At 39.8% G+C, this 23,115-nt stretch overlaps 1 protein-coding gene across 8 annotated transcripts in view; it reads right to left on the bottom strand.

Moving 5' to 3' along the window:
• Positions 1–23,115, bottom strand: part of Cntn4 (contactin 4) — a 1,002,315-nt gene that overhangs the window by 137,154 nt on the left and 842,046 nt on the right. For all 8 annotated transcript variants that reach the window (XM_040739337.1, XM_040739329.1, XM_040739331.1 and 5 more), the window contains one exon: positions 20,290–20,440. In XM_040739337.1, coding sequence (XP_040595271.1) covers positions 20,290–20,440 — 151 coding nt within the window. The remainder of the gene's footprint in view (positions 1–20,289; positions 20,441–23,115) is intronic.

The raw sequence follows: 23,115 nt of genomic DNA, 5'->3' as shown, positions 1-23,115 counted from the left end.
GCCTCTACTTCCTGAATGCAGGGATTGTTGGTGTGTCCCAACATGTACCATTTATACAATTGTAGGAACCAAACCGAGGGGTACATGCATGCTAGTCAAGTACTTTTACTGGGCTATATCCTCAGATCCCCACACTATTAATCTAAAGAGAAATAGTAACTTTCCTTTACAATTTAGCTGTTCATTTATGATATCCAGTCTAAAAGCGATAGAGAAAAAATATGTCAGAAGAAAAGGAGAGCATTGGAGCTTGAATCAGGCTTCCCTTAGCTTGAGTCTGTGGTACCACTCAGTACAGATTAAATGTCTCATGTTTCCACCTTTTCATATGGGATTTGCACCTTCATATCATCCTGAAGGTAACATTTCCATTTTGTCTTCCCCATTCTCTTTGGCCTGTCCAAGCAGGCATGCCTGGCTTAGACAGATAACATAGAAACTGCTGCATTGCATTTTCCACCAATTATAATCTTAATATTTCTTCTAACTAGTCCTTGTTATAAAGCTGGGCATGATAATTAATATCAGAATCCCCATAGTAAATTAACCTATGCTTCATTTAAGATTTAAAAGCTGCTACTTATTTATTTAGCTACATGAAGCCCTTAATCCCTTGAGTGTTCTGTGCAGTAATGACCATCTGGAAATATATTTAGGTAAAAGACATTCTCAATGAAAATTTTCAGACTAAGCGTTCTGAGAAGGACTGTACTCTAGAAAGTACTCCAGAAAGCTTAAATTGCATTTCTTACTATTGTTTGATTACAGAATACCTATTTATATAAGTATCAATTCTTTTTTATTTTTTATTATTTTAATTTTAAATAGCTTGTTTCACATGTCAATCCCAGTTCCCTCTCCCTCCCCTCCTCCAGCACTCCCCCATCCCCCTCAGCCTCCTACCCTGTCACCACTTCCTTCCACATAGGGGATACCTAGAGTCTGTCATTTCACTCAGGGCAGGGTCCAGGAATTCCCCTAAGAGTCCAGGCTGAGAGAGCATCCCTCTTTGTGCTATGGGCACACGATGTCTGTTTGTATGCCAGGGATAAACACTGATCCACTGCCCAGGGTCCCATAGGTTGCCCAGGCCTCCCCACTGACTCTCCCACTCAGGGGGTCTGGATCAGTCCCATGCTGGCCTCCCAGCTGTCGGTCTGGAGTCCAAGAGCTCGCTCCTGTTCAGATCAGCTGTCTCTGCTGGTTTTGCCAGCCCATTCCTTGCCAATTTGCTCATCGCTCCTCTCTCTCTGTCACTGGGTTCTTTGGGTTCAGTTCAGTGCTTAATTGTGGGTGTTTGCCTCTGCTTCCATCAGTCACTGGATGAAGGCTCCAGGATGGTTATAGACATCAAGTTCATTATCAGGAATGGGCATTCGAGGTGGCCTCTCCATTATTGCTTAGCTTGCCAGTTGATGTCATCCCTTTAGATCACTAGAGGTCACACTGGTGCCAGATCTGTCTTCTAACCTATGATTCCTTCTCCCCCCTATTCTATCCCCCACTCAATATGTATCAATTCTTATCCAATATTACTGATTATGAAAATATTGATGTAATTATTTACTATTTTATTTTAATTTAAACATCCTCATTTGAAGACTTTATAATTGGACCTACCTCACAGGACTGAATGTGTCCTTAGGAACAAATCACCTTTTTTGGAATAAAAACTTTAAGATCAAATCAATATTTTGGAAAATGAATGCATATGAAAGCAACTGAAAACATAAAAGTTCAATGTTATTTCTGTAATCCTGATCACAGAAACAGTTTAGACCTTTCTGTCAGTTTACAGTATATGGAATTCCTCACTGCCTTCTCTCACACTAAATTTGTTCAATAGTCCTCTGACGGCCCATGTGTTGAAGCCATGGTCACCAGCCTACAGTATTGGTGGGAGGTGGAGGAGTCTTTAGAAGATGGAGTTGAGTGTAAGGAAGTTAGAAGTTAGATACTAGGGTCCTGATTCATTTTTCTCTGTTTTCTGACTACCATGTTGTGAACAGCTTCCTACATCATCTGTTCCCCACTGAGGTATGGGTTTTGCCACGGGTCTGTGAGATAGCTGGAATCTCTAAAAAAGCTAAAATCTCTCTCTCTCTCTCTCTCTCTCTCTCTCTCTCTCTCTCTCTCTCTCTCTCTCTCTCTCTCTCCACACACACACACTTTAAAAACTTGACTATGTCAGATATTTGGGCTTTTAAGATTTTGAAAGAAGACGAATTGCATTATGTGTGTGTATCTGTGTGCATGTATGTGAACATACATATAAATGCCCGTGAAGATGAAAAGAGGTTGTCAAATTCCCAGGCACTGAAGTAACAGGTAGTTATGAACTGCCTGATGGGGTGGTAGATATCAAATCCTGGTCTTCAGCAAAAGCAGCAAGCAATCTTAACTTCTGAGCCATTTCTCTAGCCCCATCTCAGGTAGTTTGATATAATAATGGAAATCCAATGAACACAATGTCTCTGAGCTCAAACTTCCCATTTCTTCAACCTCACATACTTTATCATTACACAATATTTTCCTTAAACAACTTAGTTCCCTTCACTACACCTGATTTATCTCTTAAAAAACAAAAAATAGATTCTAATTCCAGTGGCTTATATCCAACCACTATAGCTTTGCCCTCCTTGAAAGTTTATTTCAAGGTTAATTTTAGCTTTTTTTATCAACTTTAGCATATGCACACACACATACACATGCATGCACACATGAGCACACACACAGAGTTACATTGTGGCTTTCAGCTGGGATGACAATATGGGGATGCCTGACAGCACAGATCATTATGTCTTTATTATTCTCTCTTAGAATTTCAGAGCGCTCCCCATTTTGCTGTTCTCCCCTTAAATTTGCAGAAAATCTGTTCCTCTTTCTCTGTCATACACTTCCTATTTCACATAAGTCTCTCTAGACCCCCCCCTTTTTTGGTAGGATTTCCAGTCAATGAACCTTGTTCACTATCAACACTTCAAAGGTGATTTGGAAAGCTACATATTTGATCCTGTTCTGTCTATGTAGGCATCACCAACCTTGAGCTACATATACTCCATGAGTAGTGGGGCATTTATAATTGCTTAGTAATCTCCTGTTTGGGGAAAAGTGACTTAGAAGTATGTCAATTCCATGACATAAATAACACCACTAGGGCCAATCTCAAGTTACTAGAATGACTGATATCACTGAACATGATACTGGGAGGAAAGGTTCAAAGTCAGCTCTTGCAGACCTGGATAAGCAGACTCCAACTCACTAATCTGTAAGCAGACTTAAACTCACAGATCCAAAACAATACCCACCACCTACCCAAACCAACTACCAATTAGTATGGTTTTTCAGAGATTATGAATAGGTGCAAAGAATCCTTCTTCTTCTTCTTCTTCTTCTTCTTCTTCTTCTTCTTCTTCTTCTTCTTCTTCTTCTTCTTCCTCCTCCTCCTCCTTCACCTCCTCCTCCACCTCCTCCTCCTCCACCTCCTCCTCCACCTCCTCCTCCTCCTCCTCCTCCTCCACCTCCACCACCTCCTCCTCCACCTTCTCCTCCTCCTCCACCTCCTCCTCCTCCTCCTCCTCCTCCTCCTCCTCCTCCTTCTTGTTTAAGGATTCAGGACCACTACAGACATATACATAGCAGTTTGCAGAAATAATCTATCTTAGAGAGCCTATTGTGTCTCATCAAGTAATTCTTTCACAGGGCTATATTTAGCCTTCCCGAGTCACTATGCATGACAAGAGGCATGACAAGTTAAATAATTTATATAAATATTTCATTGATTTGTTTTCTCTTAAAATTTAAAACTCTCATTATATGATATAATTATGTTATTTCATGTGGGAAGGTAGTTGAATTTCAAAGCATTTCATATGCTTCAGAGAACAGTAGGAGGAATTGTGTATGTTAACACACACACACACACACACACACACACACTCCTTAACTCTGTTTAATAGTCTTTTAGCCACCACCTGGATTTCTCATCAGGCAACCTAATTCTGCTATATGTACCCTCTAGGTACCATATGTTGTAATTATATAGAGAGCCAAGTGTTGTTCTCTAATTAGTTCATTTGGCAAAGGGGACTTAGAAACACCATGATGGATATTTACTAGTAGGATCATAATTAACTGTGGCATATCTGTTATTGAAATATGAGGGAGAAACTAAACAACAGAAAAATGAGGGCCAAAAATAGTGTATGATCTCAGATAGTCAATATTTACATGACATCAGTGCATCTAAGCCATCTAACAGATTTTCTTTCTGGGAATGACAAAGTCAGGAGGAGCTGAAATTATGGTCTTGCTTCCACTGAATAGGCACAAGACATGGCCTGTCTAGCTTTAATACTCAGTCACATCACTTCACTTTTAATTGCTCTTAATTACATGCCACTTTGGTTTGGATATTTTCATGATCACTTAGACCCATTTGATGATACTAAGCTATTTGGTCTGAACAAAGGCACTGCTGAGATAATTCAAGGATTTCATTTACCTCTTCTCCAAGGGGTTTAGCTGGCTCTGACCCAGCCTTGAAATCATACCATTACTGCTCACCCCTGCAACTCTCTAGAACTACGAAGTTATGGATACAAAGGCTGCCAATTTATTACTGAAAAATTGAAGTGATTAAGAGTCAAGGCTGCTGTGGCCACTCATGTCATTGATATTAAAATTTCCTACTGTTTTAAAAGGGAGATAATAAAATGCTTTATTTTTATTAATTTTTTTGCCTTATGACCAGATTCCAGATGTACATACAGAGAAACATGTATAATTATTTCATCTTCTAGCTAAATGGGTGTAATCATGGGTGCTGGAATATGTGAGACATGAATTTAATTCCCAAATCTAACACTTAAAAGCTCTACAAGTTTCCATTAGGTAAATGACTGTTACTAGAGGTTCTTTGTACCAGCTAGTTTTGGCTTACCGGAGAACGTCCAGACGGTTACTGCTTTGGCAGCCTACATGGCAACTGTTCTGGTGAGCCCTCTCTGCCTACCTTTCCCAGAATTCTCCTCATCCTAGCCCTGCCTATCCTCCCACCTCATTAGCCAAACAGTGTTTTATTCTTCAACCAATGAGAGAAATATATACACAGAAGGACTTCCCCCATCAAATGCCCCTGTCAGGCCCTGCTTAGAGTTAACAGCACTGACCTCACAACATGTTCTTGAGGATTCAAAGAAATCTTATAAAGTATTTAGTGAAGTTTTTTTAAATAAAAAATGTAACAACAAATTGGTGAAGAAGGTTGAGAATGCTCATTTTTTTCTGAGATTTAAATGATGGTCACAAGACAACCAAGAAATACATGATTAGAGTCAAAGAAAAAAAATCTTAAATCCCCAAGGTTCCTAATGCCTAAGATTTATTCATGAATGCAACAGTGACAGAGTGCGATCAAAGTCTCATTTCAGCTTAATGGCTGGAGAATCCCCAGGGCTTCCTGCAGCCAAGCTGACACACAGGGCTTCTGTCACTATTATTTTATATCCATTCACATTATTTCATAATGTCAATAATCTCTTAGGAAACTCGTAGCATCTTCTTATTGAGGATGATTGTATTTTTTTCCATCTACAGTCTGCAGACACTGAGTCTACCCACACCTGCATTTCTCATGTGACTTGCTAACATATACTACATGTGTGTGAGTGCCAACATAAACACACATATCCTCTCCCTGTCTGCTTCTTTATAAGGATCACTTACTTTGACAGCATCTCAAACTCATAATCTGTTGGGAGCCACTACTATTGGCAGGTCCTGCCTGCCTGGGATGGTGTCTTCTCTGAATGTTCCCTAAGCCCTGCTGTTGGAGATGTTTGGACTCTATTATGTTAATTTGCGCTTTGCTGGTAGCTTTTAAATTGCTTCATGGGAGTATATATTGTTTCAGTAACAATGTTTTATGAAGTCCTTAGAAGCAAGGCTCACAATTTCTCTCTTTTTTTTCTCCCAAGCTAGATGGTTCATACATTCTATGAACATAAAATTAAAAGAGAGTCGCTATTTAAAACAACTGGTGTGGACTACAGCCCTTGACCTGGGATGGGTTTCTTCCTTGTCTTTGCTGCTGTGTGGAACTGGTCAGAGATGTGATGAACACGGCCAGGTTTCTGCTTTCCTTGCTGCTATGCCATTCTTTGCCTCCTGTGCCTTCATGTTTAAAGCCCCCATTCTTGACCTAATTTCTCCAAGGGGTTCACGTCTTTCCAAAAGAAGCTTCCTTGGCAAAAGTCAGGAGCTCTTGCTTTGGAGAGTCAAGGGAAATAATTCAGGCCTCCAACCAAATTTCCTTTCCCTTCACTTTGCATTAGATGGGCCCAGTGGAAGTGACAATTTAATCAAAAGTGTAAGCACAAGAAACCCAAATAAAGTCAAAATAAAAAAGAAAGCCAGCCAGGGGGAAGGGCATACAGCTCTGAGGATGCTTTACCAGGCTTGTCTGTCAGATGAAGGTTTGGGAAACTTTCTCCTGTGAAGGACCAGTCAGCCAGCATTTTGAGCTTTGGAAGCCAAGATTTTGTGGTAATTATCCAACTTTGTCCTTCTAGTATGAAAGCAGCCATGGCTGGTTGAGCAATGAATGCATACAGTTGCCTTTGATAAAGATTCATGCGTAGGCGCTGAAGGTTGACATCCGTGCCACTTTCGTGCATCACAAAATGCTGTTTCTCTTCAGATGCATTTCATAGCTTTCCGACTACACAAACACAAGCAGAGGGCTGGATGCAGCTTGTGCATTGCAATCTCTGTCTGGGAAAGAGCGTTTGAGGAAGAAACATCATGTTCAAAAGCTATGTGAAGAAACAAAAGGAGAACAAGGTGACCGAGGTGATACTAGGAAAAATAAGTGAGGTGAGAAGGACAGCCTAGACAGTGGTGGACTGTACCTTTGAAATTGTCTTGTCAACCTTCCTAAGGCTGTGACCCTTTAATACAGTTCCTCATGTTGAGGTGACCCCAAACATAAAATGCTACTTTATAACTATAATTTTTCTACTGTTATGAATCTTAATATAAATGTCTGATATGCAGGATATTTTATATGTGACCCTCCAAAGGGGTCATGACCTGCAGGTTGAGAACCTGGTCTAGGGACTTACAAAACATGAGGTACTCTGAGATACGGGGACCACTGACATCTGTAATATCTAGATACATATTAGAATCACCTAGGAGACACAAAATATGCACAGTTTTTTTTGGGTCTATCTCAGACTTTGTGAAAAATTAGGATTTGGACACACACTCATATGTTCATATAAATATAGTGTATGCATGCACCCATATGTAAATGTGTGTTCCATGTGTGGCATTTGCATGTATATGTGGGTGTTCATATTATACACAGGCACTGAAGCCAGAGGAGGATATCAGAAGATAAGCTCTATTACTCTTTGCCTGATTTTTTTGAGACACAATCTGTCACTGAACCTATAGCTAGAATGGTGGTCAGTAAGCCACAGTAATCCTCCTGTCTCTGTCCACAACAGGACTGGAGTGGCAGACATGTGTGTGGCCAAGTCCAGCTTTTTCTATGAGTGCTGGAGAACTAAAATCAGGACATTTCACAAGTATTCTTTTTTTTTGCCTTTTTAAATATTTTTTTATTTAAGTTAGAAACAAGGTTGCTTCACATGTCATTCCCAGCTCCCTCTCCCTCCGCTCCTCCCACACCCTCCCACCACTCTCCTAGTTCCCCACCAAATCCCCACTCCATCCCTCAGGGAGGGAAAGGCCCTCCATGAGTGATATTCATGGTCTGTCATTTTGTTCAGGGCAGGGCTAGGCCCTCCGCCTAGAGTCCAGGCTGAGAGAGCATCCCTCATTATGAGATGGGCACCCAAAGTTCATTTGTCTGCCAGGGATAAATACTGATCTACTACCCAAGGCACAATAGATTGCTTAGGTCTCCTCACTGATACCCACTTTCAGGGGGTCTGGATCAGTCCCATGCTGGCCTCCCAGTCATCAGTCTGGGGTTCAAGAGCTCCCTCTTATTCAGGTCAGCTTTTTCTGCAGGTTAAACAAGCCCAGTCTTAATCCCCTTTGCTCATCAGTCCTCCCTCTCTGTCACTGGGTTCCAGGAGTTCAGTTCAATGTTTAGTTGTGGGTGACTGCCTCTGCTTCCATCAGTTATTGGCTTAAGATTCTGTTTCCCAGACTCTCTGGCAGTGGGATTGAAGGCTGGCACTCCCCTGTTCCGCATTTAAAATCCATATATGAGTGAATACATACCATGTTTGTCTTTTTGTGACTGGGTTACCTAACATTTCAAGATTCCATTGTTTTTTTTTTCACTGAATAGTACTCCATTGTGTATATGTACCACATTTCCTCTATCCACTCTTCAGCTGAGGGGCATCTAGGTTGCTTCCAGGTTCCGGCTATTACAAATAATGCTGCTATGAATATAGTGGAATAGATGTCCTTGTTGTATGAATGTGCATCTTTTGGGTATATGCCTAAGAGTGGAATTGCTGGATCTTGAGGTAGATTGATTCCCTTTTTCCTGGGGAATCTCCATATTGATTTCCAAAGTGGCTGTATGAGTTGGCACTCACACCAGCAGTGGAGGAGTGTTCCCCTTTCTTCACATCCTGTCCAGCATAAACTGTCTTTGGTGTTTTTGACTTTAGCCATTCTGACAGGAGTAAGATGGTATCTCAGAGTTGTTTTTATTTGCATTTCCCGGATGGCTAGGGACATTGAGCACTTTTTAAAGTGTCTCTCAGCCATTTGAGACTCCTCTATTGAGAATTCTCTATTTAGTTCTGTAGCCCACTTTTTTTTATTGGATCCTTTGGTGTTTTGGAGACTTGCTTCTTGAGTTCTTTGTAAATTTTGGAGATCTGCCCTCTGTCAGATGTGGGGTTAGTGAATATCTTTTCACATTCTGTGGGCTGCATTTTTGTCTTGTTGACTGTGTCCTTTGTCTTACAGAAGCTTCTCGGTTTCAGGAGGCCTCATGTATTAATTGTCTATGTTAGTGTCTGTGCTACTGGTGTTATGTTCAGGAAGTGGTCCAACTTTTTCAAGGGTACCTCTCACTTTCTCTTCTAAGAGGTTCAGTGTGGCTGGATTGATGTTGAGGTCTTTGATCCATTTGGACTTAAGTTTTGTGCATGGCAGTATCCAGTTCTGCCAGCACCATTTGTTGAAGTGCTTTCTTTTATCCATTGTATAATTTTAGCTTCTTTGTCCAAGAACAGGTGTTCATATGTGTATGGGTTAATATCGGGGTGTTCAATTAGATTCCATTGGTCTACCTGTCTGTTTTTGTGCCAATATCAAGCTGTTTTCAGGACTACAACAAGTATTTTTAGCAGCTAAGCCACGTCCTCAGCCTGAGACTTGGTCTACCTCTGTTAGTGTTGGAACAGTCAACAGCTACTGATATTTAGAGCTATACTTGTGATGTACATCTGTGCCTTTGCTGACAAGATGGAGAAATTCTGCCCTTGGGATGCTTGGGGATTTCCTAGTTGGATGCATAGTGATTCACAGTAGATACTGACTACAGCTGCCGAATTCAAATGACTACAGATAAGGTACACCTTAAAGGAAGTGTGGAAAGGCATACCAGCATCCTCCTGCAATCTGTTGGCTCCTCAGTGAAATACAAGCTCCTTGCTTTGCCACACTGTGATGCTTTTCCTACCAGTTTTAAGAAACACCTCACCCTTATCTCCAGTTAAAACGTTTCGCTCTCCTTTCAAATAAAACATATTTTTAAACACTGCTCCTTATACTTAAATATACCACCACTACCTTCAGCAATCCCCTCCCAGGAACAGCTGCTTTCATTTAGTTGTTGCATTAGGTATATTATGATTGTTGTGATGCGTTGGTCACCTAAGAGAGGAACAGTTTACCTTGGCCTGGGTTTCAGTTCATCAAGGTAGGAAAAGCACAGGGGGATTCATATTCATAATAATGGTTGACACAAGGGTGGGGCTCCACACATCTTGTGACCCAAGAACCAGAGAGCTGAGGCCAGAAGCAGGGCTAGAGTGTCACCTCTCCTAGTGACCCACTTCTATCCTCCCAAGTCTCAAATGAAGAGATTTCACAACTTCCCAAAACAGCACCACCTGCTGGTAGCCAAGCATTTAAACATACGCGTCTGTGGGAAGATGCAACACGTTCCAACTACAACAGCTGCTTTGTTCGTTACATACGATAATACTGAGTATCTACTGCATTCTGGGCACTGAGTAAGGGGCTACCTGTGTGCTCTAATTCAAATAACACCTTTCCCCTCAGCCCTTGCAGCCTGTGAGGAGAAATGAATACCAGTTCAGCATATCTGCGAACAAAGTTTCCAAGAGAATAGGATGAATAGTCTTTGCCCTTTAACTGACTGTGGAAATTTTTTAGTCTCTCCTTTTATGTCATCCACAGAATGCTGATTTCAATGACATTATGTCTATCATGTCAAATATTTGTTGTACAGAGGAGGGATGAGAGACGTGACAGGCATTTATTAAAATGAATTAATCAGAGTGGTATGATGTGGGGAGCTTCAGCGATTAGAAAAACCTGGGTGAGGGCTGGTCCCAAGGGAAGCAGCCGGAAAGTTAATATAAGGATTTAAAGTGAGGAAAGGGCCAGAGGACTGGCTAGCACAGAGCCTTTATATAGGAAACATTGCAAACGGTATTTTTTTTTTAAAAGCAAACATTGCTTTTAGGTTGAGGATCTGATTTTACAGTTTCTTGAATGAGCGCCACAGATATGCTTGAGACCTAACCAATACTCTGAAGCTTGAGTCTAGGAGGGGTCAGGCTAGTCTCAGGTGGTGACTGACTTAGAGCAGCCAGTATATTCACCCCTGACTATGATGCTCCATGACGTACTACATTAACATAGATAAGACTGTGGCTGAGGATAAGTTCACGGAGTCTCCCAAGGGACTATCTGGTGAACAAATGTATCACGAGAAACATTTAAAAGAAATCTCTCTCTGCCACTTTGTAACTGCATGACAGAGATGTTTAAGACCATGGATGTCTTACCCATAGCTCCAAGACAGACAAGCTGAGGTAATGGGTGAAAATTCCGGAACTAAATTTGGAGAAGCAGGATAACGTTTATTTCCACAACTGTGCATGCAAAATTAAAGTGATATAGTACTGCCAATAACCAGGGCAACAGATCCTAAGAAGAACCACAGAGCTTGCTGTTGCTTTAATGTTTTGCCTCCAAGGCAGGGTTTCCATTATTATGGAGATGAACTGCCTCTAATTATTGCAATAACATAATTGTTCCCTAGGGCAGAATCCCTAATAACAGAACAGTATAGCTCTGCAGCAACTGTACCAGATATCCTGAGGGCAGGTTTCTCATTAGGAGCACATGTATATAGGCATCCTGCCTCCAGAAGAGAAACAGAATGCCTCAAGCAATAAGCTTTCCTTCCCACACTAGGACTCAATGGGCCTTCTGGGCAAATACCTGCCATCACATTTGGCATCTTCAGACCTGGGTTTCACACCTTGCATACAACATGGAGTTTCACAAACCTGTGCTGGGATTCCCTCCCATGTTTTACATGAATTTCAACTCTTTTAAATGCCTTTGGGAAGACAGGCAAATTGAGGCCATGATCCGATTTCACCTTGGAGGCAGATGTCAGTGTCTCTAAAAAGACACGCGAACACAATTTCATTCCTGTTTAGGTTGAGTGTTTTCACAGATTGCTAGCCTTGATCAGGTTATACTGTTCAGGGGCTGAAAACCTCGATATGTGTTTCATTCCAAGAAGACATTAGTGAAAACTCGGAATGCTTAGTGTGGCTTTAATTGTCTTCAAAACTGGTCCATAGCAACACAAACACGTTCTATCCAAGATGATGTTAGGCAGCTATATTGGAAATATCTTTAAATAATTTTGTCAAACCTCTTCTCATTAGAAGCCAATTGGCTCTTTCTTGCATCTTTCTATTGCTTTGACTTGTGTCTGCTATGTTCTACTAGTTATGGTTTCATCTCTTTCAGTCTTCTTCTTACCCTCCTGGCCAGCTTGACTTCTCCATCTTCTGTGGAAATGGTGGTTCCTAAGAACTCATTCCTTTGACCCACAAGATTCCTGAAATGGATAGTTCTCTGTTCCCTTTCTAACTCTCTACTAGGAAATGGCTGTGAAGCACCCACTGAGTATCAAGGTCTAGCTGAAAGTGTGACAGATTGGAATAAACTATATTCAAAGGGCCCGCTACAGACACAATAGCCCATCAAAATGAAATAGGATGACACAAGAGGATATCAGGCAGATACAAGGAGGACTCGCCTGTGCTGATTTGAATGGCAGAGGAAAGGGAACACAAATTCTGGATTGGAGGAGTCCTGCAGAAGCCAAAGTTAGATTCTCCCCTAAAATCTCAAAAGGAATATAACCTGCTTGAGATCTTTCCTTTAGTCTAATAAGGCGCATTTCAGAATTTGATACTTTTAATAGGTGCTAAATTTGTATTGCATAAACCAAACATACATCTTCAACACACACACACACACACACACACACACACACACACACAAAGAGACTCACACACACAGGCACAGATAGATAGACACACACATACACAAATATTAACCTATCTTTGTTTCTCTCCTTCAAACTTCTTTTCAAAAAGATTAATTTACTTTAATCTGTTTTGCCTACATGTATGTATGTACACCATGTGTGAACTTAGTGCTCATGGAGGCCAAAAGAGAGCATCAGATCCTCTGTAACATATGTTATAGGTGGTTAGAACCTACCATGTGACAACTGATTCTGAGTTTTCTGCCCCAGAAGCCAGTGCTTCTAACTGCAGAGTCGTCTCTCCAGGTCCCAAACAGCCTTTTAAAAATATTCACTATTGCAGCAAACGACATTATCACTCACCAGCTGTTTAAGTAGGGATCCTTGGGGACATACTTTGCTCTTACTCCTGTTCTCTGGATCCTTCTGCTTAGTATGTTGTTAAGGACCTTAAACTCTAGCCCATACATCTCTGTCTCCTCTCCTTATTCAAGGCACATTGATACCATTCAGCCACCCAGAACATCTATCCTAGACTGTTGCCTACACTTGGCCTCCCTAAATTCCCAATTCTGTTTCACTCCATTTCTTGCTGCTGGCTGCCCAGGAAGCAATATTTCCATAGCATGCACAAACTGTGCACAACTCCACATAAAATCCTTCAATTCCACCTGGGGTCTTCGGGTCCAAGTCTAAATCCTCAGGCATAAAACATAGTCTCCACAATCTATCGCTGTCCTACAGTTTTCAGTGTTTCTTCTCAATATATTATCTTTATAACATATCTCTCAACATTACTGAAAAACTCATGTAATCTTGATCCAGGACCCTGGCAGTAGACCATAAGCATCTTGAGGACTGAGTTTATGTATTTTTCCCTTCTTTTTTCAGTGCCTAGCAGTAGGCCTAGCATGTAGCAAATGCCCAAGTAGTGCTTTGTTCATTGCATGAGAATGGAGTTGGGTAGCTTTAGGCAGAACGTTTGCCCATGCTGCTGTCCAGAATCAGGCCTATGATATTCAGGCCATAGTTTTAAGATTCTTTTCTGAACTATACAATGGTCTACCTGTACCTAGTTATTATCTTTTAGCTTGACATAATGTGTTACCTTTATGTCTGTGAGAAGGAGAGGGGGAAAAGGAAGGCAAAATGTGATTAAGAATAAGAAATCTTTATTTACACAGTGTTAACTAGAGTAACATTTCATTAACTTTTTGTTTTACTTCAGTAGGTAGTAAATTATTTCCTCTAAGTGTATTTTTTAGACATCAATATTTATTCTTTAAGCTCCAGGTTAAATTTTTAAAGTAACTATTTGCAGGAAGCTGTTTTCTCAGATGAATTTTCTATTCTCCTGTTTTCCTAATCTAAGTACACAAGAGACAAAGTTTTCCCTTTTAGAGAGGCTACCATGTTGATGAATAAAGGACTTCGTTTCCTCATGAAGGCTTTCGGGGCGACATGCTTTCAAGTAGACATTCAAAGAAATGACCAATATGGTGTGGTAAACAATATCATAGGAAGAATATCAGCAGGACATGGGATAATTGAGCTTGGGGAAGATCTAGAAAAGGCAATGAGAGTAGATTTCTGGTAAGGATATAAAGGGACAGAGGAGATCAGTAAAGAGGAATTCAATTTGTTAGTGTAGCTTCATAAAATAGAACCAAAAATGAGTGGATGCTGCAGGGGATATAATTTTTCTTCTCGTTACATCTCCGGGATTAGAAGTTCTTGGGAATTTTGTATGGATCCTTGTCCTAGAGGAGAAGTGGAATCTGTAGGGATTGTAGTGGGAGGGACTGAGCAATGGTGCCTGCCCACTCTGAATTCTCTATTCTTGCAATAGCAGCTGGATTTATTTGGTGAACTCAGTTTAAGTTAGTGGTTCTCAACCTCTGGGTCACAATTCCTTTGATAAACCTCTACCTTTAAAAATATTTATATTACTATTCATAACAGCAAAAATTACAGTTATGAAGTATAAATGAAGGTAAATTTATGAGGACGTGGTTTATGTGGTCAAAGGGGGCATTTTCCCATATGACTTCAAGGATAATCGCCAGACAAGCACAAAAGATACTCAGACAATCATTGAGTGCAACTGGTCTAGAGAAGTATTTCGGCCATGATTGGCTTACCTGGTACCTAGACAATCTGTTCTGGAACCTCTGGGATCAAATTTGGGGCTGCTGGTGGCCCTCATACTAGCAGAAGAAAACAGTTTGTTGGAGAATGGACCCAAGGTAGGTGAAGGTGCTGATGAGACACAAGAAAGCAAGGCAGAGCTCTGATAGTATCTTGTTAGCCATGCTTTGAGTCATGGTCTACACTTCATGGTCTCAAGTAAGGAACCAGCAAATTCCCTTTCATAGTTAACCCAGTTTGAGATGATTTTATCTAATTTATAACCATAAGGGTCTATCCAAGTCATTATCATTGTACTTAGAATTTTAGGACTTTAGGTTGTTAATTATTCTGTTATTCTTGCACATTAACGTTTTTGTTACAGCATAAAACCGATCTTATTTGCCTCAAGGGCCTTCTGTTTGAAAACTAAAAGTAAACCAAATAATCAACTTTATTCTTTTAGGAAGCTTAATTTCTCAACTCATCCAAATGATTGGAATGGATTCCATGGTGACTAGTGATCACTCCCAGAGGCCTGAGATACTGGGGCTGTTCTAGTAGTCTGATATTGCTAACACCAAGAGGTTGGTAATAGTATAAGAAATGAGACACATTCCAGTTACATATGGATATGGATTCTGACCTACAGCAAAGCTATACAATTGTTTTACTTTTTCATTTTTAATTTAGATGTTTGGGTTAATATAAGTAAAAGCAATGTTAATATGTTTTGAACTTGTAAACAAACAGAAATGGAAAAAATAATTTTAGAAATGTATTTTTAAAACTATTAAAACACTAATGTTAAACCAGTATTTCTAAGGCTATGTTCACTGAACTAATTTGGCCACTACCATCTGACTTACTAAGATAAAAGAGCCTAAGTTTTCTCCATGTTCCTCCTTATGCTTTTATGGCAAACTCATTTATGCACAGTTAAGTGGTTGAAATTGTAATTAAATAGCGATTGATGACTATGGTCTGACAAAGTATTTCAAAAACACAGAATTTAGGGAGAGCACTAATAAAAGAGAATGCTAGGTAATGACGTTTTGTCTCAATTTAGTTACACCAGTGCTTTGTAATTAAGGGATTAATTATTTGTATTCAAAGGTTAAAGACTCACTATTTGATTCTGAAGAGTCTAGTCTCAACTGAGAATTAAGGCTAATAAGGCAGTATGTTAGAAATTATTACCCAATACTAACTACCCTTCGTATTGGCCCATTATGTCAATCTTCTCCTAAAATATGGATTATAATTTTTCATTCACAAATAACATGTGTGATTGATTTTGTTCATTTTTTCCAGTTAATTATGTTTCATCTCTATCAGGAAAAAAGGGGGAAATAGCATTTATTTTGCCAATTAGGAAACAATAGTGAGGTCTGTTTGATTTCTTACTCTTCAAATTGTATAGTGATCAACAGTGCACATGTCTTAGAAACTAAAAGCCAATGACTTATGTAACCAATTTGCATTATAGATTCATGGTACTCCTTGTGGCTATATCAACATTTTAGACAGAAATTGTTTCTTGTTCTTAAGAATCAGAATTTCAAACAAAATGTGGATGCCTGTTTTCTCCTGGAAAATGAAACAGCCTGACACCCGATCTGCATCTCCATGTGGCCATGGGGCTGGTGTGTCCTGACTTTTCTCTTTATATTCCACTTGGTCAGTTTTGAGCAAATCTTTATGACCAGATCCAGTCTACCTCATAATAGTGAAAAAGTGAGGCAAAGCCTTGAGAACACAGCACCCATATGGAAATAAAGTGCTAATATTGATGCTTTGCGACCAGCCTGGTGACATTGGAGGTGGAGGTGATAAATACCAGAAACTAGGTAACAGTAGGGAGTATCCTGAGCTTGAATATACTTTCTGTGTCAAAGGAATGTGGAAGCATACTTGATGTCTTTTAATGAAACCAATACAACTTGGATTGGGAAAAGTTTACAGTAAACAAAGTGGTGGAAATAATCAATCTAATTCATTGGTCTTATGGAGACTGGCATAATAATATACTATCTTCTAAGAGAAAATTAAATCAGTTATATGGAAATGGTTAAGCTTCAGTAATACTAAACTATCATTAATGCAGTTCAAAATATTAGGATGCCATGCATAAATAGGTGTGCACATTGTCTCTTTTCTTCTAGGTACATAGCAAGATTATATTTTTCTTCTGAGTGGCATTCGGCTTGTTTTTGCCCATACAGTGTTAGTGAACACAAAGTTGCTTCATTTCCAGCCTGAAACACTGAGAGGCCACGTGGGTCTGACCCTTCTATTCTGCAGTGGCAACACTACAAAGAGATCTGGTCTTCTGAGGTGGCCCTTGTAGGAGAGTAGAGCTACCAACAGACCCTTGCTGGTGTGCAGTGTGAATAGAAATTGCTTTTGCCGTTTTAGACCACCATTGCTTCTTATAGTAGACTGGATTTGGTCATATAGCTGTGCTCAAAAGTAGCCAAGAGGAGTATAAAGAGGAAAGTTAGGACACACCTGATCTACAGCCACATGGAGGAACAGGTAGAGTATTGGGCCAATTCTCTGGATTGGGCCTCAATAATTTCTCAGACTTCATTCATTCATGGTTTTTATGCATCTTTATATTCATATCATTTTGTAAGTCACTTTATTCTTTCTCTGTCTCTCTATCGTGTGTGTGTGTGTGTGTGTGTGTGTGTGTGCTACCCATGTGTGTGGCAGCCAACAGACATGAATGCTTGGAGTAGAACTGTGGCTGACTGCAAGAGCCTTTTCTATCCCTCATATAATGCTCTTAATGCTATCTTTAGATCACCTCAAAAATTAAACCTTAAAAATGCAGCCTTAGCTATGGAAAGAGAAACCTGGACACCAATTCAACCATAAAACCTTCCACCTACAACCTGTCCTGCCTGTGAGATGTGCTGGGGCAATGTTGGTGCAGAAGTTGTGGAACTGGCTAGCCAGTGTTTGGTTTAACTTGAGGCCAAAGCCAAAAGAGAATACCTGTGCCCTAAACTATCTGGATAGCCAGGAACCAGAGCCTGGATATCCCAGAGACCTAGTGTAAAACCAAACACTAATGGAAAAATAATCAACAAAATGATTCTTAATGATATTCTGCTATACTCATATATTGGTGCCTTGTCCCATCTTCATTAGAAAGGCTTCCTTCAGCAGCCGATGGGAATGGGTACAAAGATCCTCAGCCAGACATTAACAGAGAGAAAATGTAAACTGGAGGCCTCTATGGTTCCTCCCCTTGGAGATGGAAGAACTCAGCAGAAGAGGGGAGGGAAGACTGTAGGAGTCAGAGTGGATGGAGGACACCAAGCGAACATGACCCACCAAATAAACTAAGCCATGGTCACATGGACCCACAGAGACTGAAATGGCAAACATGGGCCTACATCATGTCCTTTTAATGTATGTTATGGCTGTTAGCTTGGAGTTTCTGTGTAAATACTAACTGCGGGGCAGATTGCCTCTGACCCTTTTACCTGTTCTTGAGACTTTTTTTGTCTTATAGGGTTGCCTTGCTCAGGCTTAATATGAGCGCTTTCACCTTGTCTTATTGTATCTTGTTTTGTCCTGTTTGACAACCATCTATTGGAGACCTGCTCTTTTCTGAAGAGGAAACAGAGGGGAGGACAATCTGGAGAAGAGTGGAGGTATGGGATGACTAGGAGGAGTGGAGGGAGGGAAAACTGTGTTTGGAATGCATTCTATGGGAGAAAAATCTATTTTCAGTAAAAATGCAGCCTTGTTTTAAGCCATGTCTTTGGTATGAGTTAATTATATTTCAATTATATTTAAAGAAATATGTAGCCATTAAATGTAATCTCCCATACCACGTTTTGAAAAACACTGAGGTACAAAGGAATGTTTCTTGTGTTTCAGTATGAAATTCTGCTTGCCAGTACTGAGGTATTGCTAAATAGACATGATATGCCTATCAAAGCACTTTCTAAATATTTATCTTAATACGCATAGACTAGCCACGCTGTCAAGTTTGGAGAGAGAAGCTTCTTTTTGCCATAGGTGGTGGTTTCTCTTGGGGTTCATACTGACACATGTGCTGAGAACAAGTTACCACTGAATGCTAGGACTTCAATGGGCAATCTATTCCAGAAAGGAAGAGGGGACAGAAAGCCAAAGTATGGACTATTATACAATGCTGTCTTCTAGGTAAGGTACAGCTGGCTGTTGTACTCCTGAACTGCAACAATTGTTCTTGATTGTACAAAACCTGCACTGTACTTGGATCTGCTGATGTTATTTTATGGAAAGGAGTGAGAGTCATGATGTCCTACATCTTTGGGACTTATAGGCAGGTAGTGGTTGCCAGAGGAGGAAGAGACAGTTTCTTCAGCAGTGTGGTCATTTGTCCCTATAAGCAACCGTAAGTGAACTCACTGAATCACCCAAAAGTAAAAATCAAGACATGAAATCAGAAGGGAGGTTATGTGGGGGAGAGAAAGGGAACCTGCAGCAGTAGGAAAGGACAAGAGAGGATAAAGAGGCTGAATATGATTAAAATAAATCATACATATGCACAAAACATCACCAGAAAATCCATTATCCATAGTTAATATACACTAGTAAAAATAAAACCAAGTTGCTTTCAAGTTCCAGGTGTTCCTTAAAGCTTGAAGGCCATCCCAGTATTCGTGGACTACAGAATCTCCTTAACTTAATAACGGATGTCTATTATGAAGTTAATACATGTGTGGATGTATATCACTTAGAAACTGCATCAAGTTTGTTTATAAGAATGATTAAGAAGGACAGCATCATCAGCGTAGCGATCTAATTTGTGTATGTAAATTTGAAGGTGTGCAGGTGTAAAAGGGTAGATACACACATTTTTAAACACTTCCTTATTGGATCTATGAATACTTGCCCTTTAACACCAATTAAAATCATTATGTATACTGCTGGTAAATCCTGTCTTATGGGTGACAAACACAGACTCATGCATAATTACCCTTTTCCAACAGATCGAATACATTACAGAAAATGGTAGCGAATATTTTATGGGGATGACAGCCAAGACAAGGTCTCGGAGATATGTGCCACTTGGTACTATCTGATGTCAAACTCCAACTAACCCATACAAATTTACATCCTTTAAACAATATGCTTTCTAAATGTAATTCGTGTGTAATAGGAAACAGAGGCAAGGAATTCAGATATTCAAACAAATATGGTCCCTTAAAGAGATACCAATGAATCATGAATCAACCAGAATCATTAACTATAGACCACCTACATAACAACAGGAAACACAACAGATATTGACAAATATTTGAAGAGTTGCCACGGTGTGGAACTAGACTGATTTGAGTTAGTCAAGGAATTGTGATGGACTGATACACATATAAAACTTTTAGGCTAAAAGTATATTTTCAGCTGCTCACCTGCAGGCAGCTATGAGAGACCTCACATGGTTAGTGCAATTGGAAGACTTTCTATAACCCCAATATTAAGAAGGATCATGGAGGTCAAATGTTACCACCTGTCTTATACAGTTTCCTGCTTTGAGTATTTGCTCAATTGTTACAGACAGACAATTTGTTACAGGTTAATCAAATATTAAAAATACTTCAACATGGTACCTTTCATTTTCTCTTAATATTTCTCTTCCCTTTCTCCAGGTGTAGACAGGTCTTGGAGATGCTTTTGGCTTACACTCAATGGCAACTTCACCTCCCACTTTGACAAGTGTCACTCTTTTCAAGAGTGTTCTTGAGAAATCTGGACTTTCAGCTGCAAACAGTACAAAACAACAACGAATTGTTATGGAAAGAAGAAACATCTTAGCATTTTTCTTTCTGGGTTACACTTACTATAGATCATCAGAGACAAGAAGCTAAATTTTTTTTTCTGATGGAAAGCACGCAGCACTGTATGTTTGGATGGGCTATTAAAATTTAATCCATGATTTATATAAGATAAAGTGCAACTACTGTACAGATGTAATTTGATGGATTTTTGTACCCTTCTCCACGAAGATCGAGATACCAAGCATTCTTACCCCCCTGTGGAGGATTCTCTTAAAAAATTTATTCCACGTTCAAATGGACAAAAATTTAAAAATTTAAGAGAAGCAATAAGGAAAGAAACAAAACACAAAAACACATTTGGCAAACTTCCTGATTATGTGTGCTAAAGTGGCCCTTTTGCTGACAGTTACTGGTTCTGTTCTGCAACACAGTATTGGCCCTCCTGCTTTCTCTCCCTCCTCCCATTCCTCAGTCTTTCCCTCACCCCTCTTCTATGTCTTTCTGTCTTTCTATCTCTGTCTCTATTTCTGTCCTCTCCTCCCTTCCCCCTCCCCCCTCTCTGTATCCATTAGCGAATCCTTATATTATTGCTTTCTGTCAGTTCCTTCTTAAAATCTAGGGCTCTTTCTGCTGGCCGTCACCAGTATCCAATGCAATGCTTGTCCTATTTAAAAGAAATCAGCTGCATTTGCTGCAGAAATATAGAAAACTGCATTACATGATCACTCTGATTGCTCCAAAGCATCCACTCACATTGATATGTTACACTGTGCTGACATGTTAATAATATCAAAGAATGACTGATTCTCTGAAACAAAGCACATCATCTTTAGCCTCATCCAAATAAATAAATCAAGAAGTAAATAAAGCCCTTCTGAAATATTTCTGTTTTCTTCTGAGTTTATTTAGTTTCTGTAGGAGGAGGAATTCTTGAATGACTAGATGGATTCATTTTCTTGTGTAATTTGTACCTTATTTAATATCTGTGACTCCTTGCAATTTAACTTCATAGAATTGAAGCTTTCAGATCATGTTGAAGACAACATTTAAAGTCAAACTATGAATGACTTAAATGAGGACTTAGAGCATGTATACACATGGGTAGGGTGAAGGTCCATTTATTTTTAAAACAGTTTATTTTTCATATGTATGGGGGTTTTGCCCACATACATGTACATGCACCACATATATGCAGTGCCCAAAGAGGCCAGAAGAGGGCATGCATCAGTTTTGATGGAAGTACCAGCCTATCAGGGTGCTGGGAGACAAACCTGACTCCTCTATAAGAACAACAAATGCTCTTAACTGCTGAGCCACCCTTCCAACTTCTATAGGGCCCTTTTTTAGACAAATTCAAGCCAAAGCTGGCGACCTTTTAAAAATGGGTTGGAGTTAAACCTGGGGCTTCATGCATGAGAGGCAACACTCTACTACAGCACTGCATCCAGAGAACTCTTGAAAAATTCTACTAGGTCTTTTTAGGTTGCCCAGGCTGACTTGCACTGACTCCAAACCACACATACATCACACTTGTGACTCTTCTGTCTCAGTCTCCCCCAAAGTGGGGATGATAGGCCTATACCACAAGGCCTAGCTACAACTAGTGATTTAAAAAAATTCACATCAAGCTTTGGTGGAAATAAATCGACTTTTATTAAGGGCTTCTGTGGTAGAAATATTTTTCATAACTGCTCAACACAACCAAATTTGAGGTTACTGTGTAATGGGGTACTACAATGCTGTTGATTCATAATAATCCACAATTCAAAGAGTAACTTGATAGTGATAAATGCAGTTGACAGAGTGCAAATCTATTTATAATAAAAACATTGCATAATAGTATACTGAGAATAACATATTACTACTATGGTCTACAAAGTCACGTCATAAAAATAATAGGACTAATGGAACAGATAGCTAGGGCAGACCCACCAAACACTTAGGTAGTAATATACCAACAAAAAATCTTTGTAAATATTAAGCATGATTAAAATGGTATGCTGCTATTAACATTTTTATATAAACAATATATAAATAAAATATATGAAGAATATTAAATTCCCCTCCCATTCTCTCTCTCTCTCTCTCTCTCTCTCTCTCTCTCTGTGTATGTTTATATATTTTGTATAAAATTAACTAGATGGAAGAACGTGTTTTCACTGCTAAGCTATAGAGTTAAGTTTGCAGAGAAACTGAGCGCTATGCACTAGTGAAGTATGTGGCAAACTGCATCAGGTGAATGAGATTGCTTGGTGTTATCGTCATCCACTGGCTAGCTGTATTGATCTGTATTAGTCAGTTGTTGGTCTAGCTGTATCAATCGTGAGTTCACGAACATGTAAAGCAGTGGTTCTCAACCTTCCTAATGCTGTGACCCTTTAATACCATTCCTCATGGTATGGTGCTCCCAAACCATAAAACTGTTTTATTGCTACTTTATAACTGTAGTTTGTAGGAGTGAACCCCACAAAGCTATCCACCCAATAGGGCGTGGTCAAGGTAGAGATAAAAGGAAGTGAAAGGAAAGGGGGCTTCCCTTTTTTTCTCCTGGAAGCCAGCCATGCTTCTGACTCCTGGTCAGTGCGACTCTCTCTCTCTCTCTCTCTCTCTCTCTCTCTCTCTCTCTCTCTCTCTCTCTGATAAATAAATATATTGTTT

The sequence above is a fragment of the Mesocricetus auratus genome, unplaced genomic scaffold (assembly GCF_017639785.1).
Source record: "Mesocricetus auratus isolate SY011 unplaced genomic scaffold, BCM_Maur_2.0 Super-Scaffold_100676, whole genome shotgun sequence".
NCBI classification, from domain to species: Eukaryota; Metazoa; Chordata; class Mammalia; order Rodentia; family Cricetidae; genus Mesocricetus; species Mesocricetus auratus.
This window is presented reverse-complemented; position numbering and strand designations above follow the sequence as displayed.